Genomic DNA, 19,716 nt, shown 5'->3' on the forward strand with positions numbered 1-19,716 from the left:
TGAAACATCAGTGAATACAGGAGAGAGATGGGACTTAGGGCTACAGTATGCTAAAAAAATACAGAAGTAAATGCAAAGTTTTTATGCCAGGAAGTGACATCATCAGCTATTTCTGTTCTAGAATGTGCACTCTTGTGCAATGTGGAGGAGGGACTGACTGGAGGCAGGGAAGTAAATGCAGGGATGAACTTCGGCATGGGCAGATGGAGAGGAGGGGGTGGATCTGAGAGTTGCAAGGGCAGCAGAGTGAACAGAGCCTGGGGAGCTGCAAAGGAGCAAGAATGGAGGCTGTCTTCGGGGTTAGGGACTTGGGGAAGAAAGAAAATAGTGTCATGTCCCTGGCTGGGAAGTCATGAGAAGAAGGCAGTTCGGGGCAGAGGAAGGCAGGTGGGATGATGAGTTTCGTTTTTGCACTCACGAGATATCAGAACATGAGTGCAAAACCTGAACTCATCATCCCACCTGCCTTCCTCTGCCCCGAACTGCCTTCTTCTCATGACTTCCCAGCCAGAAAAGCTCAACATTCAGAAAACTAAGATATGGCATCCGGTCCCATCACTTCATGGCAAATAGATGGGGAAACAGTGGAAACAGTGTCAGACTTTATTTTTCTGGGCTCCAAAATCACTGTGGATGGTGACTGCAGCCATGAAATTAAAAGACGCTTGCTCCTTGGAAGGAAAGTTATGACCAACCTAGACAGCATATTATAAAGCAGAGACATTACTTTGCCAACAAAGGTCCGTCTAGTCGAGGCTATGGTTTTTCCAGTGGTCATGTATGGATGTGAGACTTGGACTTTGAAGAAAGCTGAGCACCAAAGAATTGATGCTTTTGAACTGTGGTGTTGGAGAAGACTCTTGAGAGTCCCTTGGACTGCAAGGAGATCCAACCAGTCCATCCTAAAGAAGATCAGTCCTGGGTGTTCATTGGAGGGACTGATGTTGAAGCTGAAACTCCAATACTTTGGCCACCTGATGCCGAGAGCTGACTCATTTGAAAAGACCCTGATGCTGGGAAACATTTAGGGCAGAAGGAGAAGGGGACAACAGAGGATGAGATCATTGGATGGCATCACCAACACAATGGACATGGGTTTGGGTGGACTCCAGGAGTTGGTGATGGACAGGGAGGCCTGGTGTGCTGCAGTTCATGGGATCGCAAAGAGTCAGACATGACTGAGTGACTGAACTGAACTGAACTTGAGATCTCTGGGACCCCTAGTGAGGTCCCCAGTGAAGAGCAGGAAATAGAAAGCCAAGGTAGAGATGGATTTGGACTTGGAGCTGACAGTTCAAGCTCTGGGGACAGCATGCAGAGTGAGGAGAGGAAGGGACCAGGACTGGAGAGAGGGATGAGCGGGATGTGCTGTTTGGGGAGGGAAGTTCAGGAGAACAAAAAAGGGGAAGAGTTGCCAGTTCCCAGATCTGGAAGTGAAGTGGAGAATATCCAGTCCGCCTCCCCTCTTATCCATCAGTGGGTCAAGCATTCAGGACAAAGGCCCGTGTTATTCGTCGCTCAAACATCTCCTCATTTCATTATGAACATTATGTACAGTTTCAGAACAACTGCATCTTTTCCAATCTTCACACCAAAAATGCGCCCAAACCCTTTTTCTATCAATTACAGATTTCTTTGTAAACACCATTTCTTTAATCAAATGTGTTTTCCTCTTTTTTCTCTCCCCATCTTTATCACAACATGCTTCCAGAATCTCCCAAACAATTCAACTGCCATCTCTCTTTACACATTAAATGCATCCCCGTTTCCAGTCTTTAATTTCTGGAATCCACTTCCCTAATTGTTCTCTCTCCTGCAGACAAGGTTCCACAGAGTCTTTGAAGCTCTACATTCAAGACTGACATTCTTTTTAATCTTGGAACAATTAGATAACTCCCTCCTTTACCTTGAAGAATAAAAATTCTTCTCCCATGACACCTGGACCTCCTTGGATAGGTATAACATAATGACTAAACGACTGGACCCTGGAGTCAGGCACACCTAGGTTTATCACACAGATAAAGTCTCCATCCAGTCTCAATCCCAGTTTCTATCTCTGCAAAATGGGGTAACCCTAAACATCTACCACCTGAAGTTGTGGAGAGAATTAAATGAGTTAATGCATTTAGCAAGTTTACCAGAATACCCAGCACATAGTAAGTGCCAATAAATGCAAGCATTTATTACCATAACTGCTCTCCATAAACATCCCTCCCCAATCACCAACTATATATAATTTTCAAGTTACAGAACATAGTGCAAATTCAGCAGACAGGACTAGATTATCACTGAAGTTCCTTCTAGGGCTAATGCTCTAGTACGTGACCTCTAGTCTACAACAGGGAAACATGTTTGGTGAGTGTGAAGCATTTTGGGACTGTGGGAGGTTTTGGTAGCAAGTGTCAGTACGTGAATGTTGCCAGGAACACACAGAAAAGTGGTAACAGCAAAGACAGAAGTGGAGAGATCCTCAGTGCAGAGTCAGCTGCTCTTTCCAGAGAAACAGAAGAAAAACCTCCCTGTGGCACTTTCTCAACAAATTTCACGATGAGGTTCATTTGAGTTAAAAGATTCAAAATGTAAAAAAAAAAAACCCCCAAAACAAAAAAAACCTAGTTAATCACCCCTTACCCACACACTATATTTTAGACATCAAAGAATTAAACTCCTAAGACAAGCCTGGGCTTTTATTCCCAAAGGTTCCTTTCTGCCTTAGCAGATAGTTACACAAGCTAGCTTTGACCACCTTTTCAGTGGGTCCATAAGACCTCAAAAAGGTTCCTGCCAGAAGCCAGAACACAAACATACATCAGAGCCCCGTAAGCCAGTGACACTCTTTTGTCTAATGCCCAGCCTCCAATCTCCACAGGTTCATCCTTCTGTATAAAGAACCACACAGACAGTTGTGCTCTTATTTGGGGCCAGAAACTCAATCCTTATAACTCTGTGAGGAAGTCCATTTATTATCTCCATTTATTGGACACCAAAATAAAGTCTCATGAAAGTAAAACAATTCATCCATGTACACAAGAGGCTGCCAGGGTCTTCCCAGGAGGTGTTTTCCCACTACCACACCATACTGCCTCTCACCTGCATTTTCATCCCCAATTCCTTCTTATCTCCTGGTCTTCCAGAAGCACTGTCCCCACAATACAACCAAGGGGATTAATTATTCAGGAGTTGAATTCTAGCCAAACAGATTTTAAAAATATGCAAAATGTTGACCTTTCCCAGTGTATTTCACTGACAAAATATTGAATTTGTTACTTAGAGTCTGCAACTGAATAAAGCATCACTTAAGTGAATGAAGAGTCCACGTTGAAATGTGTCCAAAGTACGCATTCAGTGAGTTTAGCTCTGTACTCACTCCTAGGTCACCTTAGGTGTCCCCAGACCCTACTCTGCCCTGAGACTCAACGAGCAAGGGAAAAAACGTTCTGTCAGCTTCCTTGTTACCTCTGTGAGGCAGCTCGGGGTGGCACCCTGGGGGGCCTCTCAAGGGGAACGGTGGGCATGCTGTCCACTTGTGGAGGGCCCGGACTACGACTCCTGGTAGCCTCGGGAGCTTCATTATCCTACAGCAAAGAAAAAAAAAACAAAAAACAAAAAAAGATGAGAGAGAAGGCTGAAAATGACATTAAGCAGCAACACAGCGGGACAGTGCCATCCCACAAGCTCCTCAGCTCTCCCCAGGCTTTGGTGGAAGGTTACTCACTGACTGAGAATCAACAACCCAGCAACCCCAGGGGCAGTTTCCCACTGACTCTGACAACCGGAGTCACTGAAGAGATGCTGGGACCTGAGTTATTGATATTATTAGTGACCTGAGCTCTCATTCCTTGCTGCTCAGCGTGATTTGTGGGCCACCAGCAGCAAGCATCACCTGGCAGCTTATGAGAACCACAGAGTTTCAGGCTCCACCTCATACCTGCATCTTTACAAGATCCTAAGTAATCCTTATGCATAGTAAAGTTTGAGGAGCATTGCTCTAGGGTAACCAGGTAGGGCTGGAGAAATTTTCTTTTTAAGCAGAAGTTCCTTTCAGGGACTGTGATTGGTCCTCCGTCGCAGGATAATATAAGCTGTGCGCTGGTGGGTGGCCCACCCTAGCACCCTACTTCAGGGAGTCTCCCGAGTTGGCAGTGACTCATGTGACCCCCACCCGTGGAGAAGCAGAAAAGCACGGTAAGAGAAAAAGCAGACACCCACAGGAAAAAGGAGACCAAAGAGTGTGTGGCCTGGGGGTGGTGGTGCGGGGGACACAAACTGCCAGCCCCGGCTCTGCATGCCTGCCGCTCCTGAGCCAGGCCCAGGAAGGTGACCGCCACCCCTGGATTCCCGGACACTCACCCAGTTCCCTCTCAGACACCCCTTTTGGTTTAACCCTCTCCCTCCTTCCTTTCCTCCCTTTCTTCTCCTCTTTTTATCAATGGGAAATCAATATAACATAAAGCTATCATTTTAAAGTGAACAATCAATGCCATTCAGCACGTTCACAATATCGTGCAACCACCATTTCTGTCTAGTCCCCGGACATTTTCCTGACACCCCCTGAAGGAAACACTGCATCCCTCAGGCAGTTTCTCCCCGTTTCCCCTATCCCCAGCCCTGGTAACAACCAACCTTCTATCTCAATGGATCGACCTATTCTGGACGTCTCATGTAAATGGAGTCCCACAGTGGATGACCTTTTGTGTCTGGCTTCTTTCTCTTGGATTTCTCTTTCCTGCAGTGAAATGACCCCTGAGACAAAGACCTATGAGGGTGGGGGTGCCCCAGTTCTCACCTCGTTGTCCCCCTCCATCCCGCTGCTCACACTGAGGAGGCTCCGGGTGCTGGACCGGTTACTTGCACTGCCTAAAGGGTGCAAACAGAGTCAGCTGGACTGTGCAGGCTCTCGAAATGAAGTAAAAGGCAAAAATCTAGCACTTACTGATAGAAACAGTACATAAGCTGCGACTACGGGATTCTTCAAAATGCTGCTGTCTAATAACATACCATGTTATTAGAGTTCAGTTTTTCTTTCAGCATAAAAACGGGTCATCTTTTTATGACCACTTATTGCTTTATAGCTACCATTTATTTACCGAGAGCTCACCCCACGTTCTATGCTTTAAAAGCATGACCGCATTTAATCTCTAGGAAAACCTTATCTGATACTAGTGCTTCAATTTGACAGACTAGGAAGCAGAGATGCTCTATTTCTCACCTGTTCAGTGGTGTTTCTTAAATCGGCAAACAAACTTTGTTACTAATGTTTTTTACCTATTTAGGAATTACAGCAAGCATGTGCAAGTATCACACATGTATACATACCTTCTAAAAGGGGGCCAGTGTGACACAAAACACAGAGCACAAATTCAAAAGTATAATTTACACTCCAGATAGGAACTATGACTGTGTGAGGTCAGCTGCTTAGAGATGTAAGTAGAGGATTTATCACCTAAATCACTGAAACAGCATTATCTAATTGAGTTTTCTGGAAATGTTCTGTTGTGTGCTGTTCAGTTTGGTAGCTAATGTGACACAGTGCAACTGAGGAACTGAATTAATTTTATTTAGTTTTAATGAACAGATTTACATAATCACATGCAGTTATGGGCTACTGTACTGGACAAGACAGCATTAGAACAAGCTCAAGGACGTGCTGGTTTGGCAGTGAAGAAGGAAGATTAACAGTTAATCAACTAAAACTTGACTTTAATTTTTCCAATATATGCTGTTAACAGTATTGTCAGCACTTAGGTTTAGCTGAATTTTCACTCAAAGTAGCTACTTATATTAGTTTATAGGTAAATCGTCTTAGTTTTGACTTCATTATGTCATCAACTTTGACCTAATTAATTTAGATACCAGCTGGACAAAAGCAGGTTGAGATTATAATTTTGGATTATTTCTTGGAGGCAGATTTTTAAATTTAAGATAGTGTGTCAAAATATTTCTAGAAGCCAGGGGATTCAGAGTTTGTTTCAGAGTTAAGGACCACACGACCCTGTCTTTTTATCCAGTTGCCCACATATAACACTGTTCACTCAGCTAGAACGTCCTTTCCTTCCCACTCCCCCAGCCCATTCCATCCACAAATTTGAAACCTCCTCAGGCTCTAATGCTCAGGACAAATGCTATCAAAACCCTTCCTGATTCCCCCAAATGGAAGTAACCCCTCCTGTGCACGGGCTTCCATCCCTGTGGGGCCAAGCCGCCCATGTCATTCATCATTGTTTATCTTATTCCTTTACAACGAACCAGACTCCTTCCAGAGATTATCTGCTGGGAGGGAACAAAAAGGTGTCCAGGAGCTGATTCTAGGATCCTGGAAATTCATACCCACCAGCTCTCACTATTCTTTCCCTTGGTGTTGTTGAATTTTTAACCCCCAGTGCTTGACTTTGAACCCTTACTCCTGGTTTATCTGCCCTGGCCCTCTCCCTTCTCCAAAGCTGATGACTTGGTTGGTCCCCACCCACCTGGATGGCACCGTTGGTAGGAGGTTCTGGCCCCGGCCCCCCATCACATTCACTCTTGTTGGGGGAAAGGGGCACCACCCACGCCTTGCCAGGCTTCTGTCACCAGGGAAGAAGGATCAAACAAGCCTATAACTTACACTCTTTTTACACCTTTTCTCCTCCTTTATAAGCTCCCAGGGGACAGACCCTGTTTCTTTTTCAGCTTTATGTCTCCAGTGTACAGTCTAGGTCCACATGCACCGAGCAGTCCTCAATATCGATAGAGAATGAATGAGAGAAAAAAATGATCATGTATATGACTGTTAAGGAACTTGAATCAGGCAAACTAGAAGCAGCTCGATGGTCTTTCTTTAATGAAACTTTTGTTCTCTTAAACATAACACTAATATCTGGTGCTTAAAATTTTAGATATAATTAGATTTAACCTGAAACTGTTTTCCTACAGTTTCCAAGAGATGACAGCTGCAGCACAATAAAATGGTGCTGTTTTTAGGGCATGATTTTTAGGGCATGATGCTGGGGGTTGAAGGGCTGTTGGTGGCTCAGAGCTGGACTATCCTCATTCTCTCTCCTTGCCCTGTGAACTCTCTCTCTTTGGAAGGAAATATGTCCCCAGGGTTGAGTACACAGAAAGATCTGTATGTGAGTCCCAGATCCTCTGCTTAATTGTCAAGTGACCCAAGATTAGATGCTTAGCGTATGTCTCTGTTTCCTGATCTCAGAGCACTACTGTATAGAATGAGATCATACGGTAACATGCTTGGCACAGAGCCTGTAAGAGCAAGCATTTAATTAATTACAGCAGCTATCATCATCATCATCAATTTCAAGATGGCAGATTACCCATTAGTGACTCAAGGACGCCACCTCCAATATCCACACCTGTGTATGGCCTCCTCCTCACACCCCTCTTGGCTTAGCCACGGGACTCACTTTGGCCAATATGACGTTATCAAGTGTGATGTAAGGCAAAGCTTGATAAGCACTTGCACACCGGGGCTTGTTTTTCTGGAATGCTCCCTTTATGGATCTTGTTATCACACAAGAAGTTCAGGCTATTGAATTAGAGGCCATGTACGAGAGGCCCTGAAGAATGAGAGGCCATCATGGATGCTCCAGTCCATGCCAAGCTTACAGCTGAGTACAGTTGCACAAGTGACCCCAGCTGACTGCACGGGCAGAGGTGGACCATCCGCACTGACTCCTGGCCAAGTTTAGAATCAGGCATAAATAAATGATTATGTTTAAAGCCTTTGCATTTTTGGATAGTTTGCTACACAGCAATAGATAACTGAGTAACAGGGACCGGATGCAATCTACAGCCACAGAGTAAAATAAAACCCTCTGGTCTGTCATTTAATAACATTTTCTTACCCAATAAGCTAGCGATCCCTGGACAGTAAACCACCACACAAGGTAAAAAGCAGAGTTTATGCTTTCCATTCTAGTCTCACTCCAAGGTAACTCAAAGTAAAACATACAGATAAAATAATTTAAATGAATCCAAACCTGAAATGAGTATTCTACGTTTATCTTGTTAAATTTCCCCTGCCCCTACCCCAGAAAGCCCTGCCTTCACCCCTAGAGTATACCACTTCCCTCCTGCACAATACATCTGAGATGGGTTGCCTGCCTTGATCCTTCTGCCATCTGTGATCACTGGGAAAATCTCTCCCATTTCTGAACTTGTCAGAATTCTCTAATTTGCCTCAAGGGGGTAGTATATATTATTACCCTCATTATGTAAGGGGAGATTTTCATCTCTATCAAGTCTAGACTTAATATGGCTGTGTGATACGCTTTGGGTATGTTTCAACAGGTAACAGTGGCAGAGGGAAGGGCTGGGTTCTACCCCTATTGCCATTGACTGGTTGTCGGACCTTGGGCAAAATTCCTTCCCTTTCTGGGTTACAGATACTCTGCTAATAAAGTAAGGAGGAGGAAAGTTCAGAGGCTCTTGACCTCAGTCCATGGATGGGCATAATTGTGTGTGTGTTAAAGCACTTGCAAGTGTATTTTTATAAGAAGGACATTCAGAGCATATGTCAGATTCTCAAAGGGGTTTGTGATTGAGAAAAGATAAAGAAGCCCTGGGTTAGATGAGCTTCCAGTTCCTACCTCCACATGGCAGTCTTCCACCCGACATTTAAGGAGACTTTGAGTCCTGAAATTCAGCTTGACTCTTGCTCTTTTATTTTTTCCCCTAGCCACTTTTGTTAACACTGAAATGTATGAAAGCAGGGAAACTCAATCTATTTGGCTTGTGAAGCTGGTGTGTCTGAAGTCAGTTAACATTGCCCTGGATCCGGAAACAAAGCCCCAGCTCCTGCCTGCACATCAGCGGGTATTGTCTATTGCAATCAGACTCCTATTCAAGCTTTCAAGCCAAAAGGAAGACATTTCCAAATCAGATCCTCAATTGCCTATACAGTTGGAATTCTCAAATCTGAATCCACTGTTACCTAATGTTTTTGACTTTGTGCCTTTTCCTTTCCCTGACCACGGTGGAAGCAAAAAGAATAGTAAGCAAGAGTCTTGACCCTGATCTAGTCTGCCTGAGCTCAAATCCAAGCGCTACCCCTTGTTGGCTATTTAACCTAGAGGAAGGCCCTAGGCTGCCTGTTTCCTTCTCAGTAAATAGAGGTGATAGAGCCTATCCTGCAGAGTGATTACGGGAATTAAATCAGAGAATCTGTGGGAGAGGCTTAGCAGATAGTAAGTGTTCCATAAATATTAACCAGTACTATTACTAGCATTTTTCATTTATAAAAGTGATAGAGTAATAATTATCACACAATCTGCCTTCCGGGAATATTTGTGTAAAGAGTCTCCTGTGCCCTGAAAAAAAGGCAAACCTCACAGGCTAAATGTCCCTCATTTCTTACACCTCCTAGGCCCAAACCAGGCTCCAGTTAAGATCTTCTGGGCTCATCATAGAGCGTGTTTCGCCTGCTGGAGTCCAGCTGTGAAGGCACCTGGGGCCACCTGCTTACTTGCTGTGCTGGAGGTACTGTCTGTTTTCCAGTCTCCTCGTCTTAGCTCTGTCCTTGGGGGGAAGACGCTTCTCCTGGGGCCACTCTCATAGACTCCATACTCCACTTTCCCAGGCAGGTGCTGTGAGTGCCGAATTGGGACCGTGATCTCCAAGTCTGGAATTAGAGAGAAAGGGATCAGCTTTAAGGAACCAGGATGCCAGTTACCAAACTGCAAAGCTGCTTCCTCTCTACCCGCCTCCTTCCCCTGAACCTGGAGGGGAGGGGAAGGAGCGCAGGGGAGGAGGGGAGGGGAGGGGCGGGGGAAGGAGAAGGGGAGGAGTAGAGGGGAAGGAAGGGGAGGAGGGTGGGGACCCTGCCCAATCAGCACTGAAGCTCCACAGAACCATGCATGGCAATCAGTGACAGAAGGTTGGGTGGAGGGATGTTGGGAAGGGCAGAGAAGTGCTTTTGCATGAGGTGGCAGAAAGAATGCTCAATCAGGGAAAGGCTGCTGGCTCAGACTGTAAAGAATTCACCTGCAATGCACCAGACGGGTTCATCCCTGGGTCAGGAAGGTGCCCTGGAGAAGGGAATGGCTGCCCACTCCAGTATTCTTGCCTGGAGAATGTAATGGACAGAGGAGCCTGGCGGGCTATAGTCCATGGGGTTGCAAGGAGTTGGACACGACTGAGCGACTAACATGTTCATGGGTGCCCCAGCTCTGCCACTCACCAACTGTGGAACTTGAGTTAGTCAGCCAACCCCTCTGATTTCTTCCTTTTCTAAGGAGGGGTTACGAACGCCATTGATTGTAACACTAGGTTACCCTGTACGTCATGAATAGTTCCAAAAGCCTCCATATTCTTAGCTTCTTCAATCCTCCAACACCCATGAAATAAACACTATTGTCAGCATGCTCCATAGAAACTAACGTATAGAGACGTGAAGTAGCGTGCCCCAAGTCCCTGTTAAGCAGCCGGTAAGTGGGATAGCTGGGATGTGAACCCAGGCTCCAAAGTCCAGGCCCTTAAGGACTCACTTGCCTCCTATAGGGAGGGTGGGTGGTCCAAAATGACAGTAATGATCCAGAGAATTCATGGAAAGAGGTTCATAAGGTCCATGAAAGATTTTGTGACTTGCAAGGCTGATCAGTGATTTGAGACCCCACAGATTCAGCAAGATAATTCCTTTGTCCTGCAAAGCATTAACCTGGCCTCTTCACTGGCTTAGCCGGATCAGTGACTGCTCTTTCCTCCCTGTGCCCCGGGGATTTCCACCCCTGGTTGCTATGACCAGAAAACAGCTCCAGCTGGCAAGTGGAAGAGAGTATCTGCGGGAGCCCAGCCCAGCTTCCTCCCCAGGGAAGTGTGAAAGCCAGGTGAGCTCCTGTCACAGGGCTCCCCTTGAGGCCCCAGACCTTCCCAAGTCTCGGGACAGAGACTCTAGGAAGAGGTGTAAGCGTGGGTGGGCTTTCGGGGATGTGTGCCCATAATCTCAAGAAACCACTTCCTCCTCTGCCTCCCCTCTGCTAGGGAGCAGGTGTGGCAGGAAGTCTAGGGAGTGTGGCACCTGCCAAAGCCAGAGGTCTGCCAAGAAGGGTGAATGTGTAAACTAGCACAGCAGGGAAGAGCAGGGGTGAGGATGGGGTGGATGGAGCGTGTGCTCAACGTTCTGCGTGGAGAATATTAAAACAGCGGATTGCTGGCTCGAGCTTGCCTCATTCCAGAGACCCTGATCCCAAGAGCAGTGTGTGGTCCTAGCTTTCCAGACCTCTGTGTAACACAGATCTTTTTCACATCCTTAGCCTCTTTTGGCTATAACTGAGCAGTGGAAGCACCCACCCACTTGGGTGCCCAAGCTTGGAAGTGCGTGGGCAGAGACTAGTCAGTGAACAGATAATACATTTCTCCCCCTCAGCTTTGACTGAGGTTTTTAATGACAATCTTTTCAAGGTAAATTCATGACTGCTTAATTCACTTCAATGAAGCAGTTTTCAGCTCACAAACAGTTCAAGGAAAGGTAAGTAAAATACACAGGAAAAAAAATTGGGAGTCAAAGTTCAAAAAAATCAAGTAGAACTAGGCTAAATGTCCACAAAAGCCTGATATTCTTTGAACAGAGGAACAGTGCCAGGAAAAATAATTATCATCACTATACTGGGAAGCACTTTTCCCAAAGTGCATTCACATTTGCTAATATTCCTCCTCTGAACTTTGCTACTCTGGTAAGTGGGCTTTTCTGGTGGTTCAGTGGTAAAGAACTCTCCTGCCAATGCAGGAGATGCGGGTTTGACCCCTGGGTCAGGAAGATCCCTTGGAGAAGGAAACGGCAAACCCACCCCAATATTCTTGCCTGGGAAATCCCATGGACAGAGGAGCCTGGCAAGCTATAGTCCATGGGGTCACAAAAAGTTGGACACAATTTAGTGACTAAACAACAACTCTATTAAGCAGATAAACCGGGTGTGACCACAGATGGGGAAACTGAGGCATGAAGTGGTTAATGGAAAAGTCTTGGATCAAGAAATGATTTGGAGACAAAGCTGGGATCAGAATCCAGGCTTCCTGGGACCCCAGCTTGCTCCTCCCGCCCTGCACTGACCACAGACACACCCAGAACACAAATATTGGTATTCTTCTCTGTGGGGCCAGGGCATCCAGTAAGTCCTGAGCCAGCCAGCCCTCTTCTGACTTCCTACACTATCAGTGCTCTGCACTGTCTCAGTGAGAGTAAGCCAGCTCCCAGGGCTGAGAACAGACTGGCAAGTTATTATGAACAGACTGTTACTTCTTAATCGTCCTTGGTCTTTCAACCCAAATTAAAGAAAAATCATCGTTGTTTTTCTTTTCTAAGGCAAATGAGGCTTCTAAATGAATAGAGATAATCCTTGAGTGGGATGGCCTCCATTCCTGGAAAAGATTGTTCAAGCAGAAATGTCATTCATCAGCCCTACTTCTCCTGTAGGAGAAGTTATCCTGTGTGGACGATTTTCAAATTTTTGTTTGTTTGTTTTTTGTAAAGCAGAAGTCTTTCCTCTGAAGAAAACAGAAGCTCGAAATAGAAACAGATTTTTGTGTAAAGGAGTTGCAATGGTTGAAGCAGAGTAAGGGGCCCCAAGTCCTGTCGCACTCTTAGTCTACCCCCTACCCCATCCCTAACTGCCACCCTGCTCCTACCTGCTATCCCTACAAGCATGGATGCGCCAGTGCTGGGGCACCTGAATGTGAAAACCCTGGCAATTTTAAGTTAGTATGTCACTAAGTATACAATTGAGCTTTATGCAATTAACTAATACATCACCTTCACTCAGCCACAAATGACGCCTTTGCTTTGGCAGATGCTCTGATGCCCGGGGGCCTGGACAGGTAGCGCAGGGTCCAGCTTCCACCTGCATGAGCTTTCTCTGGGAGCCAGATTCCAAGCGCCCATCTCCCAGCAGGCCTCACCCAAAGACACAGGAGCTGGTGTCTAAATGCCCCATGGGAGGGATAACCATTCCAGAGTGTTCTCCATTGACTCCTAGCGTCTTTGTGGAGAGGAAGCTGCAGTCATGGTGCTAACTGCAGGCTGCTGGCCACCTTTTTTTCCTCTCTCACTGCCCCACCCTCTACCGTGCTCCCCAGGATCACCTCCCAAATCAGCTGTGGGTGTGTGTACTTAGTCACTCAGTTGTGTCCCACTCTTTGCAACCCCATGGACTGTGGCCCACCAGGCTCCTCTGTCCCTGGGGATTCTCCAGGCAAGAATACTGGAGTGGGTTGCCATGCCCTCCTCCAGGGGATCTTCCCAGTGGAGGGACAGAATCCAGGTCTCCCACATTGCAGGTGGTCTCTTTACTCACTGAGCCACCAAGGACGCCCCCCATGTCCCGCCAAATCACAGCTTTCTTCACGCTACGCATATTTAAAAGCTTGAAATGTTTCATTCAATCAAGTCTTCTTCTTCTTCTTCTTTTTCAGCCATGTTGTGCAGATTGTGGGATCTTAGTCCCCCAACCAGGGCTCAAACCCATGACCCTCAGTGGAAGCATGGAGTCCTAACCCCTGGACCACCAGGGATGTCCCGTGGGTCACATGCTGTAGTTTTAAAAAGCAGCGCCGCCCTCTATCACCGGGTGCCCTGCTGTCTGACCCCAGGATGAGCACAGCTCTTGAGCTAGATTTTCTTCCTCCTCTCCTTTGTCCTCTTCCCAACCAGAAGGCGGACAAGTGTGCGTGTGGCTAGAGGCAGCACACATTTAAAACCTCGTCACCCAAGCAGCAGTCTGAGGATGACCGCTCTGACCTTCCGCCCACTCCTTGCCCAGGGATGGTGGTGCCACATGGGTAGCACCTGGAGGAGGGAGGGTCAAGGGAAGCAGAGGGTTCTCAGTGTGCACAACTGGAATCCGTGGCCCTGCTATTGGACCTCCGCTACACACGGCGGGAGCTCTGCTGCAGATGAGATCCGGGCTTCCAAAGCAGTTTGTGGTGTGGACACCGATGACACAGTAGGCCTGCTGGGACCAGACACTGACGCTACACAATGGGACTTTCTCCTTTCTCTGCTCAGAGAGACTTGTCTTCCTAAATGCCAAGGGCAGAGTCAGGTGCCTAGGAGAAGGCATTATCGTCCTCTCTCATGGGAGGAGAGAGGGGTACAGAGTTCAAGCCTTCCTCTCTTTCATTTGCTGACATGCCTCATGTGCCAGCCAGGTACTAGATTTACAGAATTAACAAGACAAAGTCGTTGTTCCAAAGGACCTTCCAGCCTACTGGGGGACCCAGATCTGTAAAGAGGGTGACAGGTGCTGGGCAAGTGGTCTGCCCATTCAGGCCCCAGCAGAAAAGAGAGTCAAGGAAAACAGACCAGAGCAAAGTCCCCCAGTGTGCAGGAGCCCCGGGAAGCCACATACCTGTCTGCTTTCCTGATTTTTGCTTCTCTCTCTGTCTTCGGGTGATGCTGTCTCTTAGTCGTTTAAGGTTTTCCTGGAAAATTTTAGTTTGTTTTTTAAAATATACACCAGAATTATACCCTCAAGGCATTAGAGGTTTTTTTTCTGATTTTATGACATTTGCAAGATATATCACATTGCTATAACATTCCCAACATGCAAATGAGGCTGAATGCATTTGCAATCAGCTCCCAGAGAAATTCAAGTCCTCTTAAAAGCTATGCCTGAAGAGAAGACGTCTTGTCCGCAACAAAGGGTCTCCCCTCCTCTCTGGTTCCCAGTTCCTTCCCAGCCTTATAACCCACCCCCACCTTGCACGCCCCTTAGACAAGCCAGTCTCCTACCTGCTTACAAGCTCTCCACCCTCATTCCCACCTCTGAGTGTTCTCGCACATTCCCCTGACCTCGAGGGACACTGATTCCATGACTCTGTTCCAAGGCGGGGTCAAGGCCCACCTTCTAAACCACCTCCCCCCACACCAGACTGTCCAGTCTTTAGTGATTCCCATGCCATGTGGCACTGGGTTACGCTGCCTTGTGTGCATGCCATGTGCATGTGCGCGCGCGCGCGTGTGTGTGTGTGTGTGTGTAGGCTCTTCAGAGGCACTGTGAGCTCTTAAAGGGCAAGAGACTAGGTCTTGCACCTTCCTGGAATCCTGTTGTTTGGGCTATCACAGTCATTCAATAAATGTTAAACAGACACGTGAGGAGCAATATTTGTTGCTATTTTAGTTCATAAACAACAATCACCTTGAAGTGAAGTGTCTGAGCATTCTAGGGAAATGTCCCAGGGACTAACACTCAGACCTTCTGGCTGGAGCATAACGTTCCTGTGAGGGAGCCACAGAGGCAGGACAGAAGGACTGGTTGGGTTGTGACTGCAGCTGAGAGACTGAGCTTGGGCCAGGAAGCAGCGGGGAGACACTGGAAGCTGGGGGCTGGCCATAGCTGTAAGGTCGGGCAGAGAGGAGGGGGAAGGAGTTGGAGGCAAGCAGACCCCCCTGAAGATGATGTGATGGGGCAGATGCAGGTGATACGGGTCAGCATGAGGATGTGGTAGAGGGAGCGCAAAGACAGGAGCAGAGGCAAGAGGAAGAACGCACGGAGCAAGACCAACCAGACACACAGCTGGCTGGACGTGGGCGAGTGTGGAAAAGAGCCCAAGAGAGTCTGAAGTCTGGACATCAGCCTCTGGAAGATAACAGGGAGTGAAGAGACACAGGGAGTCAGGACAGGGAAGAGGCCTCACGGGCCTGTGTGTTGTTGGATGTGCTGCAGGTCTAGGATACCTCGGGGGACATGCCCAGCTGGTGGCTGAAAAGATGTTACCAGAGACCCAGATGCAAGAGTCACCTGAAGAGAGAAGGAGCTGAAGGGAAGGCGCCTGCTCACGAGAGGGGAAGTAGGGCAAGAGACAGAGGAAAATGGGGCACCATGGGGCAGCCCCTGGTATGGTCTTCACACTGTCCGGTCCTTGGACTCCTTGGCTCTGCAAGAGCCAGGAGGCAGTCAGAGCATGGAGTACTCTCAGCATTTACTATGTGCCAGGCACGCCAAGGGCTTCACAAGGTTGACATCGTCTAGCTCTCTCCCTTCACACTTCAGCGATGGAAAAGCAGAGGTACAGAGAGGCTGTGGTCGTCCAGTCCAAAGAGGCAGAGTAAGGCTGGACTCAGGCTGCCTGGCACTGGAGCCCTGGCTACTCCTGACGACCATGCTGCGTGGCACCAACTTGGCAAGGACTCAGAAGATCAGTGTTTGGCCAAGACCAGCCTGTTCCCAGCAGTGCTGCAGCCTCCCTGGGTCTCCTGGATGAGGAGGGCCCTGGGTTCCTACATCCAGACCCCTAGGGTGAGGGAGACAGGCTGGGAGAGAGGGTGACCCTGTTTTAGGAGCACTCAGAGGGCAGACACAGCATTGTGAAGGGAGCGCAGGCTCTGAAATGAGAAAGGTTTCCTTTGAATCCCGACTCTGCCTCCCTACCTCTCTGAGCCTCAGTTTTCTGTAAAGTGAAGTGAAAGTGTTAGTCGCTCAGCTGTGTCTGACTCTTTGCAGCCTTACAGACAGTAGCCAACCAGGCTCCTCAGTCCATGGAATTCTCCAGGCAAGAATGGGCAGCCATTCTCTTCTCCAGAGGATCTGCCATAGCCAGGAACTGAACCCAGGTCTCCTCCATTGCAGGCAGATTATTGTCTGAGCCACCAGGGAAGCCCAATGACACTTATGTCCATGCCTGCTGTGAGGGGTGGAAGAGATTGGGTCCACTTAGCACTTAGCACAGTGCCACAGACTGTTGTCAGAGCTGGACAAATGCAGCTTTAGGACTCACATCCCCATGCGTCACTGTGTGGAGTTACATGTCCTCACGTAGCAGCAGGAGTCTCCTGGAAGCCCAGCCCTCTGATCCCAGTTTCCTCTTGAGTGGTAACCATTGGGGTGGTGTGGGGTCGTCCTTTCCAGATCTTTGCATTTGCAAACATGCCTACAGTTTGTGTGTGTGTGCATCTGTGTGTGTGTCTGGGGGGTGGGGGTGGGAGGTGGGTGTGTATATACGAGAGTGTGTTTTAACTTGAGTGGTTTTATGTCAGTGACTTGCTTTGTTCACTTAAGCATAATTCTTGGGAGCCATCCAAGTTCTCTTTGAGTTCTAAGGCGATAGTTCTGTGGGAGTGTCGGCATTAGGAGTAGAGCGAAGGCCTCTGAAAAGCGGAAAGCTAGAAAGTAAAAGTATAGGGCCACGTGCAGAGGGAAGTGGCAGGTGCAGAACTGGGGGTTATAACTGAGTCTTGGTTCCTGATCTGGAGCCTCATGACAACAAGAAAGGCCAACCAGCTCTCGGCCAGGGAGCCACATGGTTCCAGACAACAGGTGACGAATGAAAGCATGCAGTGACTCACCACGGCACTCAAACAAGCGTTCTCAGGCCCAGCCCCCAGCATGCAGCTACAGCAGTGCACAGCACAGCCGTGGACTCGGCCCCTCTCTACCGCCTAGGGGAGAGACCGACACGGAGCAAAGTCCACGCAGAGCCAGTTACCTGCTGGAAGCGGAAGGACTCTGACCGCCTCTTCTGGTTGAGCTGCCACTCTTTGAAGTGCAGCACGGCCTCATCCACATTGACGATGCCCAGCTTCACCTGCTCCTGGAGGGTAATGAGTTGGCGCTGGCCTGGTGTTTTCATCCCAGCAAAGGGATCATATATGCTCGACTGAGGCCTGTCCCTCCACGGTCTGACAGGTGGCTCTGGAAAGGAAAGAGAAACTCAGTTTCCAGGCTCCTCTACTGGAGAGAGCTGACCGGGTGAGTGGGGTTCATGATGCTGGCCGTGGGCTCAAGAGGACATGCCTCAGAAGAACAATCACATGTGGAATCAAGACAAAGGAGATGCTAGGTGAAATCAGAGAGAGGGAAGCAGCTAATAATTTCAAAGCCTATGACACTGAAGTAGAAAAGGTCACAACATTTTAGAAAGGTATAGCAACCAGGGGGTGCTTCCCAGCTGGCGCTGGTGGCGAAGAACCCGCCTGCCAATCCAGAGGCATAAGAGATGCAGGTCCAATGCCCGGGTGGGGAAGATTCTCTGGAGGAGGGCATGGAGATCCACTCCAGTATTCTTGCCTGGAGAATCCCGTGGACAGAGGAGCCTGGTGGGCTACCGTCCCTGGGGTCGTAAAAAGTTGGACACAATGAATGACTTAGCACACATGCATCCACACAGCACCCAGTAGCTAAGTCAACATGAGTTACTAAGAAGCCTTTAGACCAGCGTTTCTCAGCCTTGGCACTATTGACATTTTGGACGAGGTAATTCTTGGTTGGGGTTGGCTAGCTGTCTTGTACACTGTAGGATGTTTAACCTTATCCCTGGCCTCTACCCACTTGATGATAATAGCATCTCCTTCCTCAGCTGCCACAACAAAAAAATGTCCCAGGGCTTAACCACTGGTGATCCAGTGGTTAAGAATCTGCCTGCCAATGCAGGGGACACAGGTTCTATCCCTGCTCTGGGAAGATTCCACATGCCATGGGACAATTAAGTCTATGCATCATGACTACTGAGCCTGCGCTCTAGAACCCAAGATATGCAGCTACTGAGCCGACATGCCTGAGAGCCCATGATTTGCAACAAGAGGAACCACCACCAATGAGAAACCCACACACAAGTAGAGAGTAGCCCCTGCTCACCACAAGTGGAGAAAGCCTGGGCACAGCAAGAAGACCCAGTGCAGCCAAAATAAATAATATATTTTTTAAATGTCCCAGATGTTGCCAAATGGCAGGGTGGGGCAGTGCTGGCGAGTGGAGGAGAAATCACCCCCAGTTGAGAACCACTGATTCAGACTAAAATCCACTCCCAGAAGAGAATATACAGGAAAGGCTAACCAGGATGCTTCTTCCAGCACTTCCAGCCCTCCCCATCCTGCCTGCCTCCAAGCAGCATAGGGCACAGTGATTGTGAACCTACAGGCGTGAAATGCTTGAGGAGACTGGAAGGCTAATGGAATCATGACCCAGGTACAAAGTCACCAGGTAAAAATTAGGTGCTGGGTCCCAAGTGACTCTCCTTGGGTTGTTCATGCTTTAAATGTTCTACAGAAGGAAGTATTATGCCAACTCCTCTCTCTCCAGGCTGTGTGGCTCCTCTAAGTTCTGTGGGGAGCAAGCTAGACTTGCAGAAGTGATGGAGCCACTGAGCACATGGAAACAGCATAACGTTTCACTGCTCATTTCCCGTAGGGCTATCTTTGATTCTAAATTTCTCCAGGAGGGCCTCATTTGGACATTGTGATTCAAGGAGGTGGCATAAAGAAAAAAGAGAGATGACTTTACCCAGTGGGTACTGAAAAAGCTTCAGAGAAACTTATCCATCATTCTTACCACCGTTCTCTCTGTCCACACACACTCACATGCCTTTCTCCCAGGTTTGCCCTATAATCTTTAATTATATTGGGAGATGGAGTGTGGGGACAAAATAAAGATGCACAAGTCAGTCAGTTCCAGTCTCCTACTACCAAAGTCTTTAGGGATGCTTTCCAGTGTTTAGATGGTGTCATGGCTCCTTTTCAAAAGAATCATCTTTGGGATACTACTGAAGGCCTCTGTTTAGCACAAGGAAAGGTATCGAGAACAAAAGAGCACTTATCTCTTCAAACTTCCTCTAAAAAGCTTTCCAAAAAAATGTCACCCAGTGACAAACAAAATGTCTCAAGTAAAAGTTGAATTAAACTATACTTTAGCTAATACAGATAGCCTAGGTAAATAGCACGGTAGGGCTGGATCACTAGGTAAAGACTGGGTGCTGGGCTGCCCACTTGCATCCTGTTGGTATCATTTCAATGTC

The 19,716-nt window shown here is 47.8% G+C and overlaps 1 protein-coding gene across 1 annotated transcript in view; it reads right to left on the reverse strand.

Moving 5' to 3' along the window:
- Positions 1 to 19,716, reverse strand: part of PIK3AP1 (phosphoinositide-3-kinase adaptor protein 1) — a 110,187-nt gene that overhangs the window by 4,379 nt on the left and 86,092 nt on the right. Inside the window, exons 12-16 of the mRNA XM_052661224.1 lie at positions 17,413 to 17,618; positions 14,337 to 14,409; positions 9,461 to 9,616; positions 4,787 to 4,857; positions 3,457 to 3,575 (exon numbers count right to left, since the gene is read on the reverse strand). Coding sequence (XP_052517184.1) covers positions 3,457 to 3,575; positions 4,787 to 4,857; positions 9,461 to 9,616; positions 14,337 to 14,409; positions 17,413 to 17,618 — 625 coding nt within the window. The remainder of the gene's footprint in view (positions 1 to 3,456; positions 3,576 to 4,786; positions 4,858 to 9,460; positions 9,617 to 14,336; positions 14,410 to 17,412; positions 17,619 to 19,716) is intronic.

Source organism: Budorcas taxicolor, chromosome 23, assembly GCF_023091745.1.
Source record: "Budorcas taxicolor isolate Tak-1 chromosome 23, Takin1.1, whole genome shotgun sequence".
NCBI lineage: Eukaryota > Metazoa > Chordata > Mammalia > Artiodactyla > Bovidae > Budorcas > Budorcas taxicolor.